This window comes from Egretta garzetta, unplaced genomic scaffold, assembly GCF_000687185.1.
Source record: "Egretta garzetta isolate BGI_Z169 unplaced genomic scaffold, ASM68718v1 scaffold72, whole genome shotgun sequence".
Classification (NCBI taxonomy): domain Eukaryota; kingdom Metazoa; phylum Chordata; class Aves; order Pelecaniformes; family Ardeidae; genus Egretta; species Egretta garzetta.
Genome location: NW_009259032.1, coordinates 335,261 through 357,185, shown reverse-complemented (window position 1 = coordinate 357,185; position 21,925 = coordinate 335,261). Strand labels below are relative to the sequence as shown.

At 39.2% G+C, this 21,925-nt stretch overlaps 1 protein-coding gene across 1 annotated transcript in view; it reads left to right on the top strand.

The window, feature by feature from the left end:
- The first annotated feature begins 10,587 nt into the window (after nt 1-10,587).
- The window catches only part of BANK1 (B cell scaffold protein with ankyrin repeats 1), a 186,472-nt gene continuing 175,134 nt past the window's right edge, over nt 10,588-21,925 (top strand). The window contains 1 exon segment of the mRNA XM_035890347.1: nt 10,588-10,731. Within this exon segment, the coding sequence (XP_035746240.1) occupies nt 10,588-10,731 (144 nt within the window).

Here is a 21,925-nt window from a genome sequence, read left to right as displayed (position 1 = left end):
GGAGGCTGGGTACCCTGGGGATAACTCATTGGGCCATTAAAGACCGAGGCAAAGAAGGCGTTAAGTATCTCAGCCTTTTCCTCATCTTTAGTGGCAATGTTCCCCCTTGCATCCACTAGAGGATGGAGGTTCTCCCTGGCTCTCTTTTTGCTGTTAACGTATTTATAAAAACTTTTCTTATTATCTCTTACAACAGCGCCCAGGTTGAGTTCTAATTGGGCTTTTGCCTTTCTAATTTTCTCTCTGCATGACCTGACAAGATCCCTGTACTCTTCTTGGGTTGCCTGCCCCTTCTTCCAGAGCTGGTATACTCTCCTTTTTTTCCTGAGTCTCCGTAAAAGACCTCTGTTCAGCCAGGCTGGTCATCTTCCCCACCTATTTGTCTTACGGCACATGGGGACAGCCTGCTCCTGTGCCTTTAAGACTTCTTCCTTGAAGAATGCCCAGCCTTCCTGAGCCCCTTTGCCCTTCAGGACTGTCTCTTAAGGGTCTCTCCCAGAGAGACACAATGTGCCTCTTCCATAAACCAAATTAAATTGCTTTTCATTGACTCAGGTTACCCTGGGCACTGCTCATTCTAATGTAGCCTTATTAAATTCAGGGGAGGATGCTACAGTGAAGTCTGGGGTAAACTAAACAGTGTTCAGATGCTACACTTCACATACGTATTTCAAATGCTGTCTTTGAAGAATGACATGTAACAGAAACGGTGTTTAATTTGCTCCAGGAATGCATCTTTAAAAAGTCTTCTGCTGTCTAATTACAGTAACTCAAAGACATTTAAGCTAGAAAGGTCATTAACATTTTAAGCATACACTATGCCACAACTACTGCATATTTCCTGACATTCTTATAAAACCTAGTGCTCCTGAGGAACTGACGGCTCACAGGGTTGCTAATGAGTGAGAGATCCTTTGCCTCTTGATCATTGGTCTGAATTCTGTTTAATCTGGAAGCAACAAAGAACTGCCAGTGGCTGGTGGTGTTTATGAATTAATTTGATAACTACTCTTGGTTTAGACTGTAGCAGGAAAATGAGCCAATCTAAAAATGTTTCCTTACTTTCCTTGCCCCCTTATTCATGAAATCATCTCTGATGTGTCTCAGTCAGCAAGGCACAGAAAACTACAGACTCCAAAAAGAGGCTGCACAGATAAAATGTCATTGGTCATACAGCTTCATTGTGACTTGCAGAGGTGACCGTATAGCTCACTGGGTACACAAAAGATGCAGTATAGGCCTACTGACGCCAGGTCGGCTTACAAACTCTTCTTTCTTCCCAGGGATACTACTGCATGCTGGGAAGAAAAATTCTCCTTTATGAATGAGTAAGATCAAGTTATGGGATTTACTTTAAGGACTGTGCTGGCTGCTTCTGGAAAACATGAGGGCATTTCCCCCTCATTACCTCATTTGCTTGTAATGAAGGTTTCCTCTAAAACATGGGTTTCGTAGAGCTGGTTATAAAATCCTTTTTCTTACAACTTGGCAGACACACAACCCAGATATGGCACCAACAGTGGTCTGTTTCCCTGGCATATGGGACTTCTAAATTCTCTTTCCCCTCTTTCCTTTTCATGCTGGACCTGTGTTAGTTTAAAGAAAAAATTGTATGAAGTACAAAGGAAGAATGGTCTGAATCACCACATGGTTCCCACTATCTTTCTACTGCACGTCATTCTACTATTTGCTCTTCAGCCTGGTTAAAGCACTTTCCTAATGCGTTGAATGAATACCTTCCTGTGGCATCTAAGACAATGAGCATTATTAGACCAATTATGAAACAGCAGTATCTCCAGGTAAAAAGACTCAATTGTTACTGGAAGTACATGGGCTTCTCCCTTCCAACCCTTGCCATTCTGTGATTCTGTGATTCTCCATCTAGCTCTTTCATTCTGAAGACAGAGATTTTCTTAGGCTGCACCTGAAGTGAGGTGTGGACATGTGCCATGATGTTCTCAGGTGTCCTGTGATCATCCAGACTAGAGACAAGATCAGAGCAAACCAGGATTTCTATCCATTCCATATGCCAATATTCCCACTTAGTAAAAACCAAGGCACCCAGGAGTAGAGAAACTAATGAATGTTTGAGTCTTACCCAACATGCAGCTGCGATGTGGCTAGGTGGGATACACCAACTATATATAGTCTCCAAAAATGTGCAGCAAGTGATTTTTTGAGTCTTTTTCTGTTAATCTGGTAGAGTTTTAAATACTGAGAAGGAAATTCTGACTCCACCGGAGACTATGATGAACCTCCTATTGACTTAAGCAAGGATAGCACATTGATCTGGTAACAGCATAGTTTAGCTTCTCACTCTTCTAAAAGTTCTTCCTGGTTCGTCTCTGATCTACAAGGAGGCCACAGTTTACACCACCCACAGCTCTGCTGTCCCCAGATCAAAATATTTTGCGTCTGTTTTCTGACATTATCTTACTGTAGTTAAGTCTAGCAGCTGCCTGCTCAGAGAGACAGAATGGGAATAAGTGTGATAGAATGTAAAACATTGCTAAGTCTAGATGACAACTTTGGTGATATTTACTGCTTCTTACGTTTTCTTAATTACAAGATCAGCAGAGAGAATCATTCCTCACCTAATTTTCCTGCCCCTTCATTTGCTGTATGCAACTGGTTACAAAAATCAGTTCACTAAGTAACCATCTGTGGCCCAGCATCAAAACTGATTCCACAGGGATCTGAGATTAATGTTAGTGCCTATTTTTAGTTAATTTGGTACAGGATGGAGATTGTTAAGAACAAACTCAAGATGCTATAAGCCGGGCAGGGATGACAAATTATTTAAGGATAAGATTAAACTGCATCACAGTGAATGAAGGAGAGAACCAGAAAAAATCAGTGGGGCAAAACATGTGTAGTAGCTGACATCCCAATAGCAGATGGAGCATTCCAGCCTGCTCCAAGGCTCCTATTCCTCAGGTACAGTTTGTGAGAAATCAGAGAAAGTCTGGTGTGTTAGAGAGGCTTTCTGGCCATTATCTGCTGTCTAAAAATGGTTCTGAATTGGCTAGATGTTGTTGCTATGTCCATAGAAGTGTACTGTGTGTCTAAACAGGGCATGAATTTCAGCACTAGATCATGATTATTTATATTTTTTAATTGTTAGCATGCTGCCTGGCATGAATTTGGTCCATACCAATTAGTGGTCCTCCAGACAATGCCACAGCATGGCTCAGCAGTAGGACAAGGTCCATTTTCCATAAGTAGCAAGGACAGACTATACCAGGAGAAGACCTTAGTCATATAGTTGTAAGCTATGACATGCCAGAGAACAGGTCATGGCATTATAATGTTTATTAGCATAATGCAGCCCCTATGTTTGCATTGTGGCATGCCCTTGGAGGGAAACTCCATATGCAATAAATCTATCCATTTCCCCTCTTTTTAAAATAAAGCTGTTGTTGTGTCTTGGAAAAAGGGCCAGATACAGACATACTGATAAATGAGTTGGCTTTTGTTAATTCAGCCGATACAGACAATAGCCTCATTGTATGTGTCATAAGAGCTGTAGAAACTGGCTCTGCAGAAGCTAACTAGTGCACGAAGCAGGAGACATTATCACAAACACAGACGTCTCTTCATATTTAATGATTCCTTATGAACACATATTTGTAGCTTCAACAATAATGATAGAGCTGTCTCTGCTGGATCTTGAAACAATCAATTTCTAAAGTCTCAACCAAAAAGACCATATTGTGAAGGTGTGTCATTCCCAGTCATCAATGGGTGTATGTGAAGCAGCACAGTGAAAAATGTGGGCAATCCCTGGTTTAACTGGAAGATGGCCAGAGTCTGACACCCATTGTGTTATCCCCAGCTGAGGAACAAGCCTCCTGCCTTCCCACCTCACGTCCACAAAGCCAGCCTGTTGACCTTCCTGTCCAAGCTGTTGACCTTCAGGTCCTTCTTCAGGGTGGGTTGTTTTGCCTGGTCTCTGGAGGAGAAGAGATGTGGTTTATGATGAGTTGATGAGGTTTTGGAGAGATTTTGGTTGCAAGACGTGCATTATTTTGGTGACAGAGTTACTTTTGTAATGCATAGTATGTCTAGAACATGCAATGGGCAGGGGTTTTATGTTTCTTTTTACGCTAGTGTGTTTAAAAAGGTTTATTTTTCCTGACAAATTTAGCTATGCTTTCAAAAGCGCAAACACTTCTTGATAGGACAGCAGACATACTTATAAGAAACTCCAAGTTGTTTCCTTCGCCCACTCCCCATTTTAGATCATCTTTCACATGGGAACAGCTTCCCTCCTCCTCACTCACCTCCTCCTCCAAAAAATTTCTGACATCTGTTCCTTTACCTCTCTAGCAGCCACTCTCCCTTCATCATTTGCCTTTTATTTTATGGTACCCACTTGTGCACTTAAACTCTACACTCTTTGGGGTACGAGCTGTTATGTGTGTTGCACTTCTAACCCTTTGTAAAGCGTCTTAAATGTTATAGACATTTACAGCACAATATAAATGATAACGTAGTTAGACTGGAAAGGCAATTCCCTAGTTAACACCTCCCACATGTGGTGATTAAGTACTAGGCTCAAAAGCATACAGCAAACCCAGTGCAGATACATTTCTAGAAAGAGACTGCAAATTCCTAACTCCAGATGGTCTGCAGTTGGTGAATAATTACATGGATTGTTTGGTGCTTCACTAATCAATCATGACAGCAACAAGGAGAAAAAGCATGTGTGGATAAAGGAAAATGTCCTTTGGATAAACCCCAAGTTATCATTTTGTGCATTTGATCTGCTCATCAAATATAATCTTTTTTTTCCCTTTTCTGGTCTTATGTTGTTCTTAATTGTTTAAGAATAAATCCAGCAAAAGCACTTGGGTTTCTTCCCTATAAAATACACAAGAGGAGAGGCTGAACAGCATCAGCACAACTGCAAAGCTGTGTTGTATTTCAGAGACTGCAAAAATTATAAATGGAAAAGGAAGGGGCAGAGAATTAATCTCCTGCATTAGGTTCTGAAGACCACGAAGCCTTTTCCAACCATGTCTGTAATATCAGCACAAAACCTGCAATTTAGAATGTAGAAAACAAGGATTGGAAGGGAGAATGCCAATCTCCAAATTTCTTCCTTGCAGCATGAAAACAGTTTGTATTAAAGAAAAATAACAGTAATGATCTAAATCAGATCATAAGCAATGAATATGGGGTCAGCTTTAACTGAAACATATAGAACAAAGCCAAACATTATCTTGATAACATACTGACCAGTCTGTGCATCAACAGGAGGGAAACACTACAATTAAATACATCAAAGATAGAAAGGGTGGATGGAGATACTGCAGGAGTCAGAATTAGAATAGGCAGTTGGGGGGGGGGGGGTTTTTTGGGGGGAAGAAAAAAAGGGGAAAAGTCCAGTTGTCCTAATAAATCTGTTGTTCTGAGTGCAGATATCTTTGTCGTTCCTTGCACTTACATACAGTATTTTGCAACCTGGTATTTGCAAATGGTCCAGGAAACTGTTAGATAACCTACATTTTCTTCTAAAGTAATAAGTCTTGAAGAAAAGAATTGCATGGCTGTAGACACAATAAAATGTAACGAGCATGATAAACTGCATGGCTGTTGTTCAAAGTTTGGTCATAAGAGCAGAGACACAATGTGCCATATTTCAATCTGTCTAGATTTTCCATCAAATAAGCAAAGCTAGTTTTCAATTACTGTAGGAATGACTCAGAAAATACAAGTGGGTAATATAGAAAGGCTGTGAAAGCAGTGAGGTAAAAAATACAGAATAACTGGATTTCAAAGATCTAAAATTACAGAAGATTTATCCATATTAAGGCTAAGTACTGTTTGTCTCTCAGTACTACTTCATTGGAATCATGTAGCATATAACTAACCTGATCTTCTTAGGGAGGACAGTTGCCAAAAGGTGGATACTGCACAGTAATGACATTAATACTTCCTTCTAGTACCAGCCTAAGTAATTTGGAATGAGTTCTACATAAATTATGTGCAGATACTGCTGGTGGCAGTACTTTTGCTGGTGTTTTAGAAGATATGCCTGGAACACAGGCTAAGCTAACAAAGTATTGATCCATGTACAATAGGGAGAAAATTAGGTGAAGAATAAGCTTTTATCTGCTTTTCTTTTCTTCATTGCCTTGGACTTAAAATGTGTTGAAAAAAAGTCTTAAACAGAACTCTCATTAACCTTTTATTGTTCCAAATGACCAAAGTTGCAATAAGTTGCTTTTCTTACATCCATTTGCTTACAGACCACCATATGGTCTATTTTGCTATGTGTCTTGCTCAGAGAAGGCTCATCTGTAAACAGCAGTTTTTAAGCTGACATTTAAAGCAAGTCACTGAGGGGCTCACAAGAAATGCAAGAGAATTCAGGACTGGTCAACTCTGACTGAACAGTAAAAGAAAAAGCAATGGATTTGGCTGGGAACATTTCTGACAATTTTTCGAAGCCTTCTTGAGAGAATGCATTGTTAAAATGCAGAGTACAGTACGGTACACCCCACCTTTCCATATCATTGTAGTTGTTCCCATCTGGTACAAAGCACAGTCATTTCCTCCTTTGTAAATCTCTCATTCTCTCTTCTTTATGTTTAAGGACCAAGATACCCAATTTGCTTCTGCTGATTTCTTACAGGAGATGACTTCTATCTTTCAATATTCTAACAAGCATTTTTATTCTTTTCTATCTACAGTATGCATAAAGCCTACACATCTCAGCTCTCTTTCTGTGATCAGGCTTATTTTCCTACAATTTGCTTCTACAAGCCAGTATTGAAAAAAAATTAAGCTTTTCACCTGTTGAACCTTTGTACTTTTCTAAATGTTTCTAGGGTTTCTCATGCTTTTCTCTGTGAGAAGATGCAGCTGAATCGGAATACTGCCTCCATTTCCCTTTGAATATCTTTGTGGTTGGATATAAAAGTTTCCAGATAACTGAATTTATCTGTTGCTTCTGCAGTTGATCACTAGGTAATATTTGCTTGCATCCTATCTGTGGTAACTGAGTCAGTGTACAGGCATTTCATTCCTTCCCACATTAAGGTCCTTAATGTGGTTTTCACTAACTCCAGCATTTGCTGCCTGCAATGCCTGCTGCAGCTTGCCTTGTTATCTCATTGGCACATCTGACTTGTTCCCCCGGGGCATGGGGGGTGGGACATGCCATTCCTTTTTAGTTTGCAAATCCTTTCAGAACTTCTCTCAAAGCAAATTTTTTATACACATTGAAAAATTCTGGGCAGCATGTTACTATTTTACACACCACCTAATGAAAAAACCCCACTATTCATGGTTGCTTGCTGCTGTTCACGGATGTTCAGATCCCAATACTAACTTATCAGGATGCATTTATTGGTAGCTTGTACGTGGCAGTCTTATTCCATAGCCCGTTTGGGTTAACTGACTACTCCTGCATGCCAATAACACCCACCTCTTCTGGATAGACATCCCATAGATTTTTCTGCCTCTGGACAAGAAGCAAGGGGCTGCTGAATATCTATCTTTTGATGTTCTAAAAGCCAACAATTGTTTTTCTGACTCAGGGTGTTCTTTGCTTGCTACATATTCATCCTTCAGCATCACTTGGCTCTTAGTCGTGATGCCATACCCATCCATACAAATATTGTGGACATTCACTTCAGGTGTTAAATGAAGAATGAATGAATGTGAAAGCAACAAAGTTCAACCAGATGCCTCTTCCATTCAGTAAACCAAAACGAGCAGTCATTTCCCATTACTTCTTTTGGAGAGTTTATACACCCGACAGCCAAACTTTCACAGTTAGGTCCCCATTGCAAGGGTGATAGCTTTGCTTCATTTTTAATGAATGTCGCTTCGAGCTGTTGATAGAAATCATCACTGCATCTTTGTCATCTGCTGTCGTAGGAGTGTTAATCCTTATGATCGACATATTGACTGGATTTGCTAGAAAAAGAACTGTAATGATTTTATTGCTGATTGGATTACATCCAAGCATATACTTTGATCTCCTCTTGGATATGACAAACACAATGCAAGTTTCTTCTGATTTTTCTAAGCTTAAGCAGCACCCCAAGTAGCTGTTCATCATTCTAGAATGACACCTATTATGCCACTGCAGCTCTGAGTCTATATTTATCTACTTCAGATTTTTCCAATTCTTTTGTCACAATAATGTGCTTTTTTTCCCCATGCATTTCATGTTCCTACATTAACACTTGGTCTGCAGAAGATTAGTGGTATAACCATCAGGGATTATCTTCCTAGAGGCTTGGCAGAGCCACAAGTACTCTACATGACCAATGACTCTATAATGAAATACTCTATATGAAACTCTTCCGAGCCGCAGTGTCTTGCATTCCATCATGGGAGAAAAATAAGAGGATGGATCTGTTGGCCATTGCTCTGCCATGCTCTTTTCCTAACCCAGCACCCTCTCCAACTGTCATCCACCCAGTCATGCACATCTTCTGAAGTTTTTCAATTTACCCATACCATGGTCAACATTTGGAGTTTGCATACTTTTCAGATCCTGTGAGTAATGAACTCCTCATCTGACAAAAGTCAGGTGACTGGGTGAATATTTGATCCACAAAAAGAATGATGAAAGTGGAAGTACAAAAGAGATGAAAACATGGGTTTGGGAACTGATGGAGGGGGTCATAGAAGTTGGAGGAAGTACAGAGCATTTGAAAACCAAAGAGAGAGTTTGAATATTTAACAAGTTACTGTAAGGAATGCATGTATTAAGTGTTGCTTAGCTCTAAGTGGGAGATGGGTGAGCACTGTGAAACCTCCAAAACGTAGCAGATATCTGGTTGACGCACCTATGGTCAATCTTCTTCTGCATCTCATAACATTTTGTATTTATGTTTCATCTGGAAACACAGAAAATGTCAAATTACTTTAAATCAGAACCCTATTAAAACTGAAGCTATGACTCAAGTTCATTTTTAAACTGATTCCATGCTTGTTAGATCATGTTTCTCTTTTGAAGGTACTCCTTTGCTACAGAGCACAAAATGCAGCTTAAGGAAAAAGGAAAAAAACCAATACAACTTCCTATTCTTTCTTGAACTCTTATATAATATTTATATATGTTTTTCTCAGCTGAAATAAACTCTATGTCTAGGGACAAACCTGCCACTCATGTTCCACTACATCATTTTGCTTTTCTGGGGTGCAAGTCAAAGCAGAATTTGAGATATTTCCATGTTCTCTCGTAATTTTGCATTATATTAGGCTTTCCTAGCTTCATCTTTGGGACTTCTCTCATATTCATTTTTTTTAATTAACTTTTTTCTTCCTTCAGATATCTGTGAATATGACCTTGAAGAAAAAACATGATGGTATCAATAATTTCAGTCTGGTCTGTAATTTCTTCCATCAATCCCTCTTCATGAGAAAAAGAGACAAATGAATGGCAGGGTCGAAGGCTGCCTTTTATTGATTATGATGAGATGTCATGAGGACAGATTGCCTTTTTTTTTTTTCTGTTTATCTGAACACATTAAAATTTCTCTCTTAAGGATTTGTTGACTCTAAGCTGTGATGCAGATATTTTAGGAAACTATACATATCACCAGATAAAGACTTTTCTGACTGAGTCCACCCACTGGTCTAACTCTCTGTCACATATCTCAGGTTTAGCAGCTGCCTAGAGGCTCTCAATATGAGCACAGAAACCTTTAGATGATGGCAAAACCATTGCAAGGTGAATTTGGACCTAGTGATGGCAATGAAAGTAGTATTTGTTTAGTCTGTTCTCTTCAGGTTCATCATGTACTTCTCTCCAGAGCAATCCTGTAATGCAAGAAGTCCCATTGATTTAAATAGACTCTTTTGCTTGAAAAGGCTGCACATGAGATTTGAAAAGTAAAAAATTGTTACATCTAATCTTCTCTCAGAAGAATTTCATCGATTTATGTAGCCACATGTTTAAACTGCTTAGAATGATATCCTGTACTCTGGAAAAATGTTTTCAATATGTACAACATAAATCCATGACCTTTACCTCATATTTATGAAATGTGGAAAAGAGAAACTGGTTTTTTTCCTTCTAATTTTTGCATTATATTATGCAATTATGATCTTTTATAGACAGATTCTCACCCACATTTACAACAAATCACTATAATTTTTATTACCAGCAGTTAAAATACAACAACAGCGTATTTAATTTCAGATGCACCTGATTCTTCTCAGGGTCTACATGCACGTAGTTGCAGTAACATAAATATCAATATGAAATAAACAGAAATGCAAAAATATGAATGAGGTTCAGTGAAGGACTCAGAGAAACCCCTCAGCTGGATCCTACCTCAGGAAAGCTTGAGTGTATCTGCAGCATTGTCAAATCTTACAGAACTCATTTTGTACAGCCATGTGATTATGTGCTTTATTGTTTTTGTTAAGTTGTGGGTTTGTTTTTCTTTTAATTACTCATGAGAATATGGAGAAGAGTCAGCCAGCAAAAGGAAGTCAGGATAACCATTTTATTTAGAATCTAATGTTTTTTTAAGTTGGCATGATGACAACTCACGTGTCCTTCATTGTTTAGGAAGCCTGTATAAAAGATACAGTGACCAAATCCATAGTGCCAGCATGACGTATGGTGCTGACCTACATAGCCCCTTGGCCGTTAATTCATTTCTGGTGCAGACAACTAACTACAATCCGTACTTGTATGAAATATTAGAGCTGGTGTATCTGCAGAAGCAGAGATCACAACTTTCTCTTTGCCTACTGGTATTGCAGCTCATAACTGGCATATTCTAGTGTAGCAGTAAGGAGGGATCTTTGTCTACCTTTACCCATGCAGATGTACTATTCTTGACTCCAGCTGCAGAGATCCTATGCAGGATATAAGCGAAACATTATGCTGGCCTTCTGACTAAAAGTAATTTTCTGCCCAGGGGAAATGTAAGCACTAGGAAAGTAAGGCATAACACAGTATCTTGACCAAAGTAAATAAGCACATTCGGCCTTTTGAAGCCATTCCTAAGAAAGGAAGGATCATTTAGCAGTAATGGTAGCAGGAGTTGGTGCAGAAGGTGTGGTTCCCTGTTTTGCCACACAGTTCTGGTGTGACTTTAAGAAGTGATGGAATTACAGAGCTTAGGCTAGGAAAGAGCTCATGAGGTTATTAAGTCCATCTATCTGCCCTGAGGCAGGATCAGCTGCATCTCTGCCAAGGTTTGTCTAAATGCTCTTAAAAAACATTCAGTGACTGGTGCTCTAAAACCTCTAGGCAGTCTATTTCTGTGATTAATTCATCCTTATCTTTAGGAAGATTTTTTTTTTCTCCTGATGTCTAGCTTAAACCTCCTTTACTACAATTTAAGCCTTTTACTTTTGTCTTATCTACCATGGACTCAGAAATATTCTCTTTCTTTTGCAGCAAGTTATTAAGCATTTGAAGAATGTCAGTCAGTTTCCAGTCCTCTCACTTCAAGTCTAAGCAGTAAATAAACAGTTTAGGTGTGTAAACCGATGCTTCAGAAATTACTTAGCTGGGTAGTATACTGCACATATCCCTCTGCCAAAGGGAGTGTTCAGACCTACAAAGCCATTGTTAATATCAGACATTGTACTTCTAGGAACAGGACTGTTGCAATTGCCAACTTCCACCAACAGTCTTTTCAGTAGTCTTTTCATTAACAGTTTCAGCTAGAACACAATGGTTTAGTATTTAAAAGTCAGCTAACTCAGGTGTTTACCACTGATATGCAACTTTTCATGTACAAGTTATGCTTGCACACATGAAACATACTTCATGTCAGGAGGACACAAACTGTTAAGAGGAAAGTATGGTCCAATGTAAAACAGTAAATAGAGGCACTGATAACCAGGAGGCTGCCTGATAACTCAGCTCAGTTGTGTTCCTCTGTCTTTTCTCCGAGTAAGGATCCTTCCCCTCTTGACCTCCAGGGACAACTGTTCTTTCAAGAAGAGAATTCTGAATAATAAGAAAAGTATTCAAGTAGAAGTGAAGGGAGGAGTGCAAGAGGGAAATGATTCATTACCATAACTGAAGTAGAAGAATAACCCATTCATAATATGCAAGGTCATCTGTTGTTCTATGTCATTGTGGTAATGAATCACCACTTGTTTATACACTGGGAGTAGTACCTTACCAGTACAGAGAGGAAACAGAGACTATTTGCAACCGGGATCATGCCAGTAATTTTAGCAAAACCTTCTAATTGCAAAACACCTGGCTGAAGAAAGGGCTGTATTCATACCTCAACCTGCAGAGACTTTCCCACTTCTTTGGGCTGTGTGAGATTTAAACATATTTGTCCTAGTGCCAGATCCATGGCCATCTGATCTGAAGCAGAATCTGACAGTGCAGACACTGATGTATTACGAACTGCCAAAAGTACAAACTGAGGGAGCACAATGTTTGTGCTGCTTCTACAGCTACAGTGTTCATTAGTGGTTTAGGGGAGAAGAGAAACGGAAAGGCTCTGCTCTGTGACAAGGAATAACTTTACTGGCAATATGACTAATTTATGCTTTCATTTTCCATCTAAAAGTCTTAATAAATAAGTTACCTCAACTATGAGCCATTTATTCCAATAACTCTTAATTTGGATATTTAGGATTTTTTTCAGTATGTTCAAATGTTGCCAAAGAATCTGAACAGAGAGAATCTCTTAGCTTAAATTCCCAAGAGGTGATCTCTTGATTTGACTAGACTAGTTCGAGGGGCTGATCTCTGAAGAGGACTGTTTTCTGAGTTGGTTTGTGGATAAGAAAACCTAAAGGTCATATGAAATCCTATGATTTGACTAAACAAATGCTGAATTCCAGTTAAAGCTTAAGTGACAAAAGAAAAATCAATAAAGTTTAGAAATATTTTTCCAATAAAACCTATTTTTCTTCCCCAACATGGTAGATTTCTCAATTTTTTTTTAATTTTGTTTTTCCTTGATTCACATGATTTGAGAATTCCTCAGGGCCAGACTCCAAGGTCTGAATGCAGTTCTTTGAGCTGAGCACATTCTTGAGAATCACTGCGAGATCAGGACGCAAAGGGTTTGGGTTGAGCTGATTGCCATGTTCAATCATAATCATCACAGGCCAGATTTTGTCAGCCTCCCTCAACTGAGAACTCTTGCATTAAATGCCCAACTGGGTTGGAACTCCAGAGGTAAAGGTAGCAGAATTTCAACCTTTGCTTTAGGAAAACATTTTCAAACACGGTCAGTGTATTTGGGAACCCCTTGCCTAAAAGGATACAATGGCATCCTTTAGGGGCTTGACATTTCTGAGATTCTCAGATTCTTGCAGTAGTTAAAGACCAAAAATAAAGCATGATTTAAATACACTTTTTTAAGGTTTGGAAGGAAAAGTCTTCTTTACTAACCTTTGTGCTTTATAGCACAAAGTAATCTCACCCCCAGATGTAAATTATAGAAACTCCAAATGTTGGAAAGATGAATAATTGCACATTTACAGGAGAATTGCAACCAATGGCATTGCAAAATGCTTTTTTTTACCCACTCAGTCACAGGAGCCCACTACCTGGATGCTTATCCTAACCTTATCTGAAAGACTATAAAACAGAACTGGCAAAAACAAGAGACTGGATTCATTCAAGGACTTTCACATACTTCTCCTTAGTTGCTGTTTAAATACCATGTGATGGGTGAGGAGTATGTGCAGAGTGCAGCTTGCATTTTTAACAATTGTTCTGAAACCTGCAGGGGGTCACTTACATGCTTCATGCAGCACAACCACAGGCCTCCCACTGTATTTCAATTCCTGACGTGCAGAAGTAATGCAAGATTCAACAATACACTCCTGCAGACCTCTACTGTTTTTCAGAGAAAAAAAACAAACACCCAGGAAATAACTTCTGTACAGATTCTCACACCCTTCTGAAAACTGAACAATAGTGGTGGTCCTGCGATACTTCAACTTTCAATGGCAGATCTACAAGCAATGGGCAAATAACTACCCTAGAAGGAACAGAGTAGATACAGGAATGAGGCAGGTGCTTAATTTGCCACTCTGCAGAGCCACGTGCCTCTGGAAAGAGGCTGGCACTATCCAACTGTCTGTACCTGACGGATGCTCCACAGCCCTTCAGACTTGCTAGTTGTTACAAGGGATCAAGCTTATGTTATTGCCTGGCTTTGCATGTGGGCTGTAAACCCTAGATTTGCTTCATTACTCCTTCCTCTAAATCTCTGGGAAACAAAAAGGGAGAGAATTCCCAGGCTCCTGGTGATCAAGTCAGGATCAGTCAATTGTACCCAATTACAGACACAAAAAAGCCAACAAAAAACTACCAAAAATATCACCCAGGATTCATACCCAGGGATAGTTTTAGATAGACCTGAACATCCATAAAACTATAATTCTTGTTATGAATTAAAAAAATAAAGAGTATGGATTAGAGAATGGTAGGAATAGAGATAATGAGAGAGCTAAACCAGATGAAAAACATACTATTGTTACCTTCGGGGGAGAAACTGAACAGAATTTTTAATAGTTCCACAGGAGGCAAATGGTACTACGAGACCCTTTCTCCAGTTGTAAATTTATTCAAAGAGAATAATGACATTTTCGTTTTTTTTTCCCCTAAAATTCTAGGGGAAGTTATTTGGTATGCACTTTGCAAATAAATAGAAGACAAGTAGTTGTGCTTGTTGCTTAAGGTTTTGATCTTTAAATATATTACCTACTTCATAATTTTATAAAGTTATTCAGAGTTTCACCTAAGTTTAAACACTTCCTTTAATTTGTTATAGCTATGGACTAATAACTTTTATAAATACCTCAAAGAAGCTTTGCCTTCCTTTTCTTTCTTTGTTTCCCTGGTAGGCTGTCCATCCTATAAGATGATTGCAAAAATCAATTAAGAATGCAAAGGAAGAACCCTACTATAATACCTTCATCTTCTGATTCATGGAAAGATGGGGAAGAAAATAGAAAACACTGTATAATACAAATGACCTTATCTGGATAAAAACTATCTATCTGAGTTGTTGATAAAGGTTTGGAACAACCTGGCTAAACTCTATGAGCTTGATATGTCAGCTCTGCACAATACCATTAGAAAATTTAAGAGGAAGAACAGGTTATACTCAAACATTAATACTCTACAGGGCAGAAGGAGTCTTCCCCTCTTTGCGGAAGTTCCAAGGGACTATTCAAAACCTCAAGTATTTAGTCTTCTGCTTCTTTCCAGGATCTACTTAATCATAAATATACTAAGTTCTACCATCAGCACGGCTTGGATTAGTCACAAAAAAGCACCCTAATTTATGTCTTGAATACTAGAAGATATCAATAACTCTTGTAACTGTAGTTGAACCTTATCTTTTCACATTAGCTAGCCATTGTATTGCATGTTACACACACTAAAGCAGTTCATTAAATAAGTCAGTCAAATGATGTAATCAAAAAAGGTAAAGAACAATGAGAAAAATATCGGGACTGTCTTGCCTCTACTCCCTAAACCTACCCATAAGCTGGTGGAGAAGACTGTATTTCTTTTGGGGTAGAACAATTCCATAATCTGCCTGTCAGGCCAATGAGAAAGTTACAAAATTAAGTCTATACTAATAAATTAAGCAGTGATAGAGTATGTTTTCAAGCTTGGCACTCTCTCATCTCTACAGCTGAATTACTAAAACTGTCCCCAGCACAGACTTGTCCTGTACCAACCTGTGCTCTTCGAAGCATTTCCAGTAATGTTTAAGGTGTTAACACAGCCCCAAAGCCACTTCCAGTAGCAATTTAGACAGAACGCCAAATATAGATATAGCCTATGCAGGGCATACACACCAGCAAGCACCTTATGGCTCTCTTCAGACTACAGGCACAAGCAGCTAACAAAGCATGTAGAAAGATTAGGGCATCAACACAAACAAAATGGTCATCCCATCACATATTGGGCCACAGACACCCAAGTATTAATTACGGACGTGTTAATTTCTCTTGGCCATTCTTGCAGAACACCATGGGCATACACAATATCCATTCCAGGCAACGGTGTTCCACCCTTCCTTGACATGTGCGATGTAAGGCAGTTATTAGTACATATATGCAAGTTTTATAAAGGACTGTGCCAGAGTTCACTGAAAAAAACTATACCATTTAGTGTCTTAGAGTAACGCAAATTGGAAAGTCACTGAACTGCAAGACAATAATGCTTAGTAGGCCAGTGAAGCATAAATATATGCATTGTTAAAATTAGTTTCTTTTAAATGGGACAAATAAATATGCAGTTCTTATAAAGAACTCACCTACTGATTTGGACAAAAAGATCTGTTCAAATGTAACTTGATTAAAAGGGATTATCTTGAATTTCAGTGTATTAGAGGGTAATTCTACCAAAGAGCATAATTCGTCATTTTTCCCCATACTAGGGATGTTAATCAGTTCCTTGATGTGATATGAGTTGCATTTAACCTGAAAGGAGATGGATTCAGTCATGCATACATGACTAACTCTGTTAAAACATCAACAACAGAACAGAAAAGCTACCATCTAGATTTTAACTGGACTACACAACTAACAAAGGACATGCTTTGAGATTCAGAGCCCTAAAATGTCAACAATAACATTAAGTCTATGACAACCAAAAAAACAGTAAGTGCAAAGGATGGCATTCTTAATGTGTACTTAATTGACAGGGGAAAAAAGAATATACACAATACACTTTATTACAATTTAGGCTATACTGTAAAGGTTTTCAGAGACACAGCTGCCTATTCCAAGCAAATCAAGTGACATTTAAGCAACCTGAACTTTATATAATCAGAGCCCTGGACATCCCACAAATTAACAGATGTTAATTTTACCAGGTATTTTACTCCTTAGTACAGACTTACACTTTGGAATTAGACGTCTGTCTTGACAAAGCCTTTGATTTGCTTTGACACAAGGGAGACTATGAGAACAGGTTAACTGTACCCTTATGTGTTAAAGATTCAGAGGACAACTCTGACTTCACTGACTGAAGGAATACAGTTGATACCACTGGGGACTAGTGAACTCAATTCCACCATTTCTTTCCGCCCTGCTGTCTTCTTGATTATGCAGGGCAGAAAATGTTTTTCAAAGGAAGCAGAACAGAGTGCATTTCTCATAGAGGTCCAGTATTTCCCATGTACTTCTTGTTTATATGCACTAGGTGGAAAGAGGTTCAGAAATTATCAGCTGCAGAGAGTGATAAACTATCTTTGAGAAGAAAGACCTTGCCACCTCTCATTCTAACAATAAGTCAAGGAATGGAAAGGCCATCAGCACTTCCAAACAGCCAGTTTTCCCTGGCAGCTCTGCAAATACAATTTGCTGCTGCTAACTCTAAAACAAACAAATAAACAAACAAGCCACCCCCCAAAAAAAACATATTTGGGAGTGGGAGGGCACCAGAAAAAGATATTAGCCAAAATAAGTGACCAAGAATTCTGTGTTCATCTATTTGGTCATTTTAGTCAAGTTGAGGTATTTTAAGTGGGTTTCTGTGGTGGCAAACTGGATTTGTTACAATTCAGATCAAATTAGGTGCATCACACAGGCACTCTTCCCTTTTTCAGTGATGAATAGGTGGCTGAATTGAGTATTTTCCCCAAGAATTCTTCTTTGTCCTCTCTTTTCATTATAGCTCATTATTACAATAAGGTTGTTACAGAGGCCAAACATTTGTCCTGAAGGCATTACAGAAGGCTGTCATACGTTTGGCAGAAACCACCCAGCTTCACTCCATCGATGAGTTTTGTCCTGCTTCATGTCATGACTAGAGGCAGCCTGGGACACCCTGGACACAGAGTCAGGCTTTATTTTGGTTTTGTTGTGGTTTTTTTAAAAGATCCATAGTAAGATTTTAGATTTCATCGTCTTCAGGTACACTGGAAACAAGTACCTCAAATCAACATGCTGGGCAATCTGCTTGGTGACAAAAAATCCATCTTCTGGATGTGGCATGAGTTACTGAGGTTTCATACTTTAATTGCTATGATAATCATATAACTAGAAATCAATGTGCCAGCCTAGGAATTAAAAATATATTGATCAGAACCGTGTTTGAAAGATCTAGCTTAACAGATTGAAGATCATTTTATTTGCTGTTACTGATAGGTGCCTACCAACTCTGTATATCCGAAGTCACAACCTTTGAAAATGCAGCCCCTCCCTCACTTGACCAAGTCAAGCAGCACAACACACCTGCTATCTGTTTGCAATAGCCTGCCCTCAGTCAATTCAAATTACAGTGTGTAGTTTGTCTCATTCTAGTTTAACATTTTAATCTAGAAATACACCAAATTTTTAAAGTCAGAGAATTCTGCCTGGGCTATTAAATCAATAGCCTAAATGAATAAAACTAAGAGTGGGTAATACATCCCGTATTTAAATAATCCCAAGTTCTCTCTTTGGCTGAACAGATATTCAGTATTTCAGTGTACAATCATGTGTGCCCCAAATACCTAACTCAAAATGCAAATGCTTTAGGATTTCTATCTCCTAGATTGTATCACAGTGCTACTGTAGGAGAGTTTTCCTTAATTACAACAAACTACTAAGACTGACTTACACTGCTACGGAAAAAACAGTGCCTTAGGGCTTGCATTTCCTTCCCCTTGGTTCTTGGTAGGCAACATTGGGCCCGTTTGAGCACCAAGGGCTGTGTTCTCTGAGGTTTAACAGAAATGGAAAATTGGTCCTCCTGCATCACGCTCTTTGGCTCAGGCAGTCAGCTTGCATCAACCTGAGCAGAGCTGGAATCACTGCTTCCAACAGGACTTTCCTCCTGAACTCCCACAGCTGCTAATGCCAACAGGACACACGCTGGAGATCACTAGGCTAGATGTCTGTTTCATACCAGTGATATCGTTTGGTTACATGCTGTAAAACACACAAGCAAGAGAACAAGCCAAAACCTTTTTCTGGAGGCACAGTTGCTGGGGAAACCATCTTCTCTCTGTATTGAGTACTTCAATAACCCTTTAGCTCCAATAAAACAAACAAACAAACCATGGTCAATTTGCCTAGAAGCATGCATACCATTAATGCTACTTTTTTGTCTTGCACATCCAAGGAAACTGCTTTTCCTTTACACGTTGCGCTGGTTGATATACCTATTTCTATCTGTCATTGCATCCCCACGCTTATTTTTTAACACCGACATAAACCAAATATATACAGTCTAATGCCATGGGTCCACACATTCATACTAGTTTGCTTCAGAAAGGGTAAGCTGTGGAGTTTGTTTTAGCCATTACAGGAGAAAAACCTGTGTACCTGTTAGAACTGCTGAAGTGAGTGAGGAAGTAGGAGCAGCAGAAGGAACTTGACAGATGAAAATGGAAATGGCCTCCCAAAGAAACCTCTTGCAGCCTGATCACCCCTGTCATAGGGGTCTGCTTTTTAATGTTGGTCTCAGCAGCTCTCGAGATATTATCACTTAAGAAACACTAACCTTTCCTCTAGCCTCAGCCAGTCTCAAATGCTTTAAACTGCAGTGAACAAAATAGGTCAGGTTCAAGCCTGCAAGAAACTGTCTCACCTTTGAAAATTTTTCAGAGGTCCACTTGCTTATGTCTGTAAAGCTGTTTGGCTTGACTGAATCCTCTGCAAGATCATGGCTCTGCTTTGCATCTCCTTACTTCATGAGCTTAACTGTATCTTCATATGAATCTAAATTTTATCTTCATTTTATAATAGAATTGGGTATTTATTTGAAATTATTTCATACTCTTTAACACTGCATAAGCACTACTGTGTTTATTTACAATGGCTACTGTTACTAGGTTCTTGAAAGCCACAGAACATAAAAAAAATCTTCCTAATATTGCACATTTTGAGTAAACTCTGTTTGAAAACATCACAGCCTCAGAGTAGGATGTATTTATAAACTTATAGTAGTGAGTGAAGTCTTTATAAACATGCTTGAGAATTCTTGTCCTGATTTGCAAACTGCAACTATTGCTCAGCTTAAATGCATGTGAAATTCTCCATTAGGTTTAACACCAATACCTTTTTGTAATTGTAAACAGTTTGGTTATTATTTCATACCCTCCCCCGGACTTATCTTTTGGAAATTATTTTGGGAAAAATAGCACAACAAAATCTCATCGCAAATACAGATCTCAAGAACAAGAGGAGTGCAAGCTGAAATAATTTGATTTACAGTAATAACAGACTGGAGCTACCCGCTACTTGTTTTTACTACAAATCATTGTACAGAACAACCATCAGTTATGCAACTTGAGATTAAGCCCATTTTTCCTGATATATAAAACAGACAGAAATGACCAAAATGTATGATGAGTTTGTTAATTAAAACAGTGGCAGAATTCCAGTAGGACTACTTTATAAAGTTTATTATAATACAAGTTGTTTTGAGCCTAATAATGCATGGTAAATTACCATATAATTTTACCAGTTTGCAGAAAGGATGCTTTTTAATTTCTCCCTTTTAATAACAGAACATGAAAAAGTTCTTCCTAGTTCAATTTAGTCTTACTTACTTCATTTCTTTCCTCTCTTTTTGTGAAACATTAACCAAGACATTTAAAGTTATATACAAGGAACTATTCCTTTCTGTTCCTTCCAGGATGAAATTGTGCATTGCATGCTAGTCTCTCTAACACTATGCAGGAGTTTGTATGTAGGATTACTGCCGTGCATGGAGAGAATACAGCAACAAGACCTAATGGGCTGCCTGTTACCCAGCTGTCTCTTTACATTTCATGTGTACTGCAGCGAGGGCTCAGTGCCTTCAGCCATTCAGGAACTGCCCAGCTGTGCAAAAAACAAAGCACATTTAACATGTTTGGAGCAAATTAACATTGCGTATCTCATTTTGCCAAACTGAGCAAGAAGATAAGGGAACCAAGGCCTAGTTAGGCTACAGTTTTAATTACCTTCACAAACCTGGAATTATAGCCACTAATTCTGACCAAAGAATTATCCTGAATGACTAACTGTAACGAAGGTGATTATTCTCCTGTAATCTGGACCCTTCATTATGTTTCTGCCTATCTCAGAGGCTGTTCCTTGTATAAGTGCTTGGGAAATGGCAGGAACACCTTCATGCCAGAGATGTAGTGGAGGCCCCATCCCTGGAAACATTCAAGACCAGGTTGGATGGGGCTCTGAGCAACCTTATCTAGTTAACAGTGTCCCTGCTCACTGCAGGGGGGTTGGACTGGATGACCCCTAGGGGTCCCTTCCAACCCAAAGCATTCTATGATTCTATGATGAGTGTAGAATCCCATCCCTGAAGCAAGGGGAGGTCCTCTCCCATACTTTATCTAGAAGGAAAATGGCACCTCTCCACAACCTTCTGTACAATGCACATTCCAATTGGCATCATCACCTCATCAGCATAGCTTGACACAAAACTCTTTGCCAGGGCCTGGGTTACTGAGAGAAAAAACACTAAAGCCTTCCAAAAACTTGAGCTAATGAAAACATCGCATTCCTTGCTCTAAAACGTTTCCAGCATGAGCCCAAGGAGAAGATCCCATAGTCAATCCTACCCCAGCCAAACAAGATATAAGAAAAGGCTGCCACTGCAAAACAAGACTTAGATATTGGAGAGCTACGGATTTGATGGGTGGACTGTTCATTGATAAGGAATTGGTTGGATGGTCTCATCCAGAGGGCAGTGGTCAACGGCTCGATGTCTGGATGGAGACCGGTGATGAGTGGTGTCCCTCAGGGGTCCGTACTGGGACCAGTGCTGTTTAATATATTAATCAATGACCTAGACAGCAAGATTGAGTGTACCCTCAGCAAGTTTGCAGATGACACCAAGCTGAGTGGTGCAGTTGATACGCCAGAAGGACAGGATGTGATTCAAAGAGACCTGGACAAGCTGGAAAGGTGGGCCTGTGTGAACCTCATGAGGTTCAAAAAGGCCAAGTGCAAGGTCCTGCACCTGGGTCAGGGTAACCCCTGGTATCAATACAGATTGGGA